This window comes from Xyrauchen texanus, chromosome 45, assembly GCF_025860055.1.
Source record: "Xyrauchen texanus isolate HMW12.3.18 chromosome 45, RBS_HiC_50CHRs, whole genome shotgun sequence".
NCBI lineage: Eukaryota > Metazoa > Chordata > Actinopteri > Cypriniformes > Catostomidae > Xyrauchen > Xyrauchen texanus.
Window position 1 is genome coordinate 27,848,255 of NC_068320.1, and position 5,000 is coordinate 27,853,254.

A 5,000-nucleotide genomic window follows, 5' to 3' on the forward strand; every position below is an offset into this window, starting at 1 on the left:
TTTACATCACAAGCTATTATGATGTAATCTTCATAAGTTCATGAGACCCAACGACAAAACGTTTTTACAATTTTCCATTTTTAAATGTCAATATAGTGTTTGGTGCATAAAATACATGTGATAAAATCCATTGAAAAAATTACATTTTATTTATATTGTATTTGAACTGTGATACAGTTTGATCCATATTTATAGAGCAAGAACAGGAAGTTGTCATGGCCAAACTCTCAAATATTTGGGATCTCTGAAAAGCCCAGAGAGTCCTCTGATAATACCCCAAAAGTTACCCCTGTAGAAAAACTTACATAACAAACGTCCAACACAAAAATGCATTTCTGGACCTCAGGAGGAGAATGACCTTTAAAGCGGCGTACACACTGCCAGCGACATCGCGCGCGACAGCGACTCAATACCATTCATTTTCAATGCAAGCACATCGACTTCCGGTGACACGAGCTGTCGCGACCGTTGGCGCTAGATGTGGGCGTGTCCAGCGACGCGACAAAGTTGAGAAAAGTTCAACTTTGGAGCGACTAACGGAAGCGACAGCCAATAGGAGAGACGACGGGAGAGCTCACGTGATCCTTCTCTCTCTCTCTCTCGCTCTGTCTCTCTCTCTCTCTGTCTTTCTCTCTCTTTCTCTCTCTCTCTGTCTCTCTCTCAGCTCCTGCAGTAACGGAAAGATGGATGAAAGGCTAATTCTTGCTGTTAGAAATGTTCCAGTGCTCTATGATATGTCTCTTCCCACGTACAAGGACATTTTTAAGAAAAATACTGCGTGGAAAGGTGTATCTGAGATTGCGGGGATTTTATGGACCCAGACAGACCGGCGTTTGCGTTTTCGCCGCAGATAAACAGCCGCTATGGCAAACAGCACGCCTTGTTTCTCATTCATCTTTGATATAAAGCATTTTATGTACTGATTCCATTTATATTGAGTCTTTTACCTCCAAAATGTTTGTTTTTAGCGGCAAGAAAATGGAATGGCATCCGTGAATGTCATTTATAAATGTTACTAGGCAACCAGTAGTGGGAACGCCCACTAGCGAATTCACCGCCAGCCACTGGCGACCTGCAGCGACAAAGTCTCTGGCAGTGTGAACGCACCTTAAGTGAGATGTATCAAATATGATACATAAAAAAAAAACAATTTAAAATTTTTTTTTTTTTATAAAAAGCATTTTACGATATCTTGTTATCGTTTTCTAATGGTACTAAAAACAGTTTAAGGTAAAAAAAAAAAATTATTTTATGACTATTCTTTCAAATATATCTTTACTGGGTTAAGTAGGCAGCTCACTTAGTTTTGAAACAAAGCTCGAGAGGAAAGAAAATGAGGTTTCACATGACTATGTTGAATCTCACACTGAAGTCTTTCCACTCTGAGTTTACAGACACTAAACGATTTCCTGCTTGGGTTGCAGCTCAGACTGTATATAAACACTGTGTTCATGGAAACTAGCAGACATGCAGAATATACAGTACTGTGCAAAGGTTTTAGGCACATCAGATGCTTCACAAAAGCTTTTGCACAGTACTGCACGTGGAGAAATGCAGACTTATTACGTGTTTCCAGACATGTTTGAAATACTTTTAACTTGATACACTGTCTTAAAAAGATGACAATATTGTGTGATGTGTGTTTGTTGTCTTACATGCCGCCCTCCACCAGTATAGATGAGACTCTAGTGCAGCTGTCTGTGAACTGCAGATTCACTGAACTGGACTTCAGTAAAGTTCTGCGTCCCTTCAGTCCAGAACGCTCGAACAGGCCGATAGACGGCAAAGTGAACTCCTGAAAGACAGACAAAGAGAACATTAGTGTTTTTATGTCGAAATTAAATGTATACTGTAAATATTATTATTTTTATACATATTATTATTATTTTATACATATTATTATACTGTAAATATTATTATTATTTTATACATATTATTTTATACATATTATTATACTGTAAATATTATATATATTATACTGTAAATATTATTATTATATAGAGGTTTTTCTACTACAAAAACATACTGCACATTTCAGAACTCAAAGTTTAATCCTCAAAGCAATAAAAGCATAAGCTGCAAAAATGCCTCGTTCACTACTTCCGTGACTTCCACATTAATTCACGACCGCCTCTACAGCTTAAAACATCAACGCCTAATTTTACGTCATCGCACCCTTGGGCCCACCGACTGGTGCTCAGTTCGTGAACTAAGAGAGAGAGAGCCGGACAGCAGGCCTAGTGTGGCCTAACTATTCCTGAACACGAAAGGGGGACCCATCTGGATTATATTGAATTATTTTGTACATAAATATGCACTACACAGACATCTTTGACCATTGTCATGTATCTCGCTCTGCTTTTCAAAGACGCCATGTCAAATTACAACTCTTTAATTCAGCTGCTGTGCCTCTTGTTGTTTTTAGCACAAATGCATCACGGACCCATTCATTCACACATCTGCACTATTTTTAACTGTTTGTGTATGAAAATATGCACTAGATGGACGTCTTTGACGGTTTAGATGTATTTCTGGCGATGTGCATTTCAGTACAGGAAGATATTGGAAACTGGATGTGTGTGGGTCATCATTGTGCTCTTGGACCCGATGCAAAACAGTAAGTAAACAGTTTAATTCATTAATATTTCAAATGTCATGACTGTTTGATAGTTTATATAACAGTTGTGCATGAGATGAACAGTTTAATATATTCCGATCCAATGCGTTGGATGTGTAAACCCTGAAATTTAGTTTTATAATGTTGTGGTGCTTGTTGATTCTCTTCTGTTTGAGATGTGAGGGGCTGCCCAACGTTAGCCAAACAGAACTGTGGGCGTTTAGGGGGAAGTTTTAAGGAGGTGCTCAGACCAAAACTGAGTGTTTCAGACAGAGGGCCAGAGACAGGGTTGAAAATGATTATATATTACTAAATGTAGTCTAAATAACCAATTCACCCTACAGCATTTTATTTAGATTTATGTAGGACGCAAATTACTTTAAAGTCTTTTATTTAATCAGAACATTATTATAGTGAAAATAAAGCTGTAATTGGTCAGAAATTAGACTCACGTGTCCAGTTGGTTGTAGTGACATCACTGATGCGTCATCTTGAGTGAAACCCATCGACCTGAGGTCAGGATACACACCCTCCTCTAGAACACACTGCGGCCCGGAAAAACCCTCAACGGCAAACGCTAGCCAGCTACAACACACACACACACACACACACACACACACACACACACAGAAACACACACACATACAGAAACACACGCACATACACACACATACGCACACAGAAACACACACACACACAGAACACACACACACACAGACACACACACGACACACAGACACACACACACACACACACAGACACACACACGGAACACACACACAGACACACAGACACACACACACAGACACACACACGGAAACACACAGACACACACACAGACACACACACACACACAGACACACACACGGAAACACACACACAGACACACAGACACACACACAGACACACACACACACAGACACACACACAGACACACACAAAGAAACACACAGACACACACACACACGGACGGACACACACACACAGACAGACACACAGACACACACAAAGAAACACACAGACACACACAAAGAAACACACAGACACACACACACACACACACGGACACACACAGACACACACACACAGACACACACACACAATGACACACAGACACACACACATGCACAGACACACACACACAGACACACACACACACACACACACACATACACACACACAATAACAGAAGAATAAGACAGATCGACAGACACACACACACACACACACACACACACACACACACACACACAATTAATAACAGAAGAATAAGACAGATCGACAGACAGACAGACAGAAATGAATATATCTGACCTTCCAGCGAGGACTCTACAGGAGCGCATGGTGAATCCGTCAGGCATTGTGGGTAACGAGTCGTCCAGCAGCACAGACGTCCCGCAGAGTTCCGCCTCAGAGAACAACTGAATCTATTACAACAACGAGACACCTATGACCTTTGACCTTTTGAAATGTCAAAAACCGGGAGCAAAATATATCGTAAACTCCTTTACACACCTTGAAGTGACACCTGCCGCCCAGATTTTCCTGAAACACATTTCAATATCAAACACACTGTGACACATTGCTAAAGTTTAGTCACAATGGACTCCATTTACTCATGTATTATTCCTCATCGAACATCCTGTTTCACTCAGAAATACGTCGTCACGTTATGAAGTAAAAGTGGTATCATGTTGACTATAATGAGAATACAATAATCATGAGTTAAACTCACCCGAGTCACCGGCATCACAGAAGAGATTCGGCTGTTTGATGCGCCCCAGTCCTCCGGGCTTCCGTACAGACCTTTCTCCAACACATACAGCTGACCAGAGAACCCGGGGTCTTCAAACGCAACCCACCTACAGCACACGGGCACATTATATATATATTAATGATGCACCGATGTATCTGTCACATATATTTATTGGCTTATTTAGTAGTTTCTCATGTTTATTGAGTTGTATGAAGGTTATAAGAACATTAGTTAATGCACTATGAACTAACAATGACCAATTGTGATTTATAAAATAACAATAACCAAGATTAATTAATGCTGGAAAGAAGAAAGGAGGGTCGAGTGTTTGGTGTCACTGTAAAGAAATCTTTTCAAATTGTTTAATGATATAGATTATGAGACATTCGGAGACTCTCAGCCTAAAAAACTGCTGAGAAATCGCAAAACAATTGAGCCAAAATGTAACTTATTTTCGTATTTTTCATATTTATCATGATCTATATCTGGATGTAAATAATGTGGCTCAGAAAAACGGCTTTTGTTTTGTTCACAATCATGTCGACTGCATCTGAGAATATTTTTGTGTTGTTCCGACAAAGCCATCAAATGTTACAACATTACAAATATAATGTATCAAAGTGTCCA

At 39.8% G+C, this 5,000-nt stretch overlaps 1 protein-coding gene across 1 annotated transcript in view; it reads right to left on the bottom strand.

Annotated features, from left to right (window-relative positions):
* crybg1b (crystallin beta-gamma domain containing 1b) overlaps positions 1-5,000 on the bottom strand; it is a 36,981-nt gene that overhangs the window by 8,728 nt on the left and 23,253 nt on the right. The window contains exons 14-18 of the mRNA XM_052118338.1: positions 4,353-4,479; positions 4,133-4,162; positions 3,932-4,044; positions 3,070-3,202; positions 1,656-1,795 (exon numbers count right to left, since the gene is read on the bottom strand). Of these exons, the coding sequence (XP_051974298.1) occupies positions 1,656-1,795; positions 3,070-3,202; positions 3,932-4,044; positions 4,133-4,162; positions 4,353-4,479 (543 nt within the window). The remainder of the gene's footprint in view (positions 1-1,655; positions 1,796-3,069; positions 3,203-3,931; positions 4,045-4,132; positions 4,163-4,352; positions 4,480-5,000) is intronic.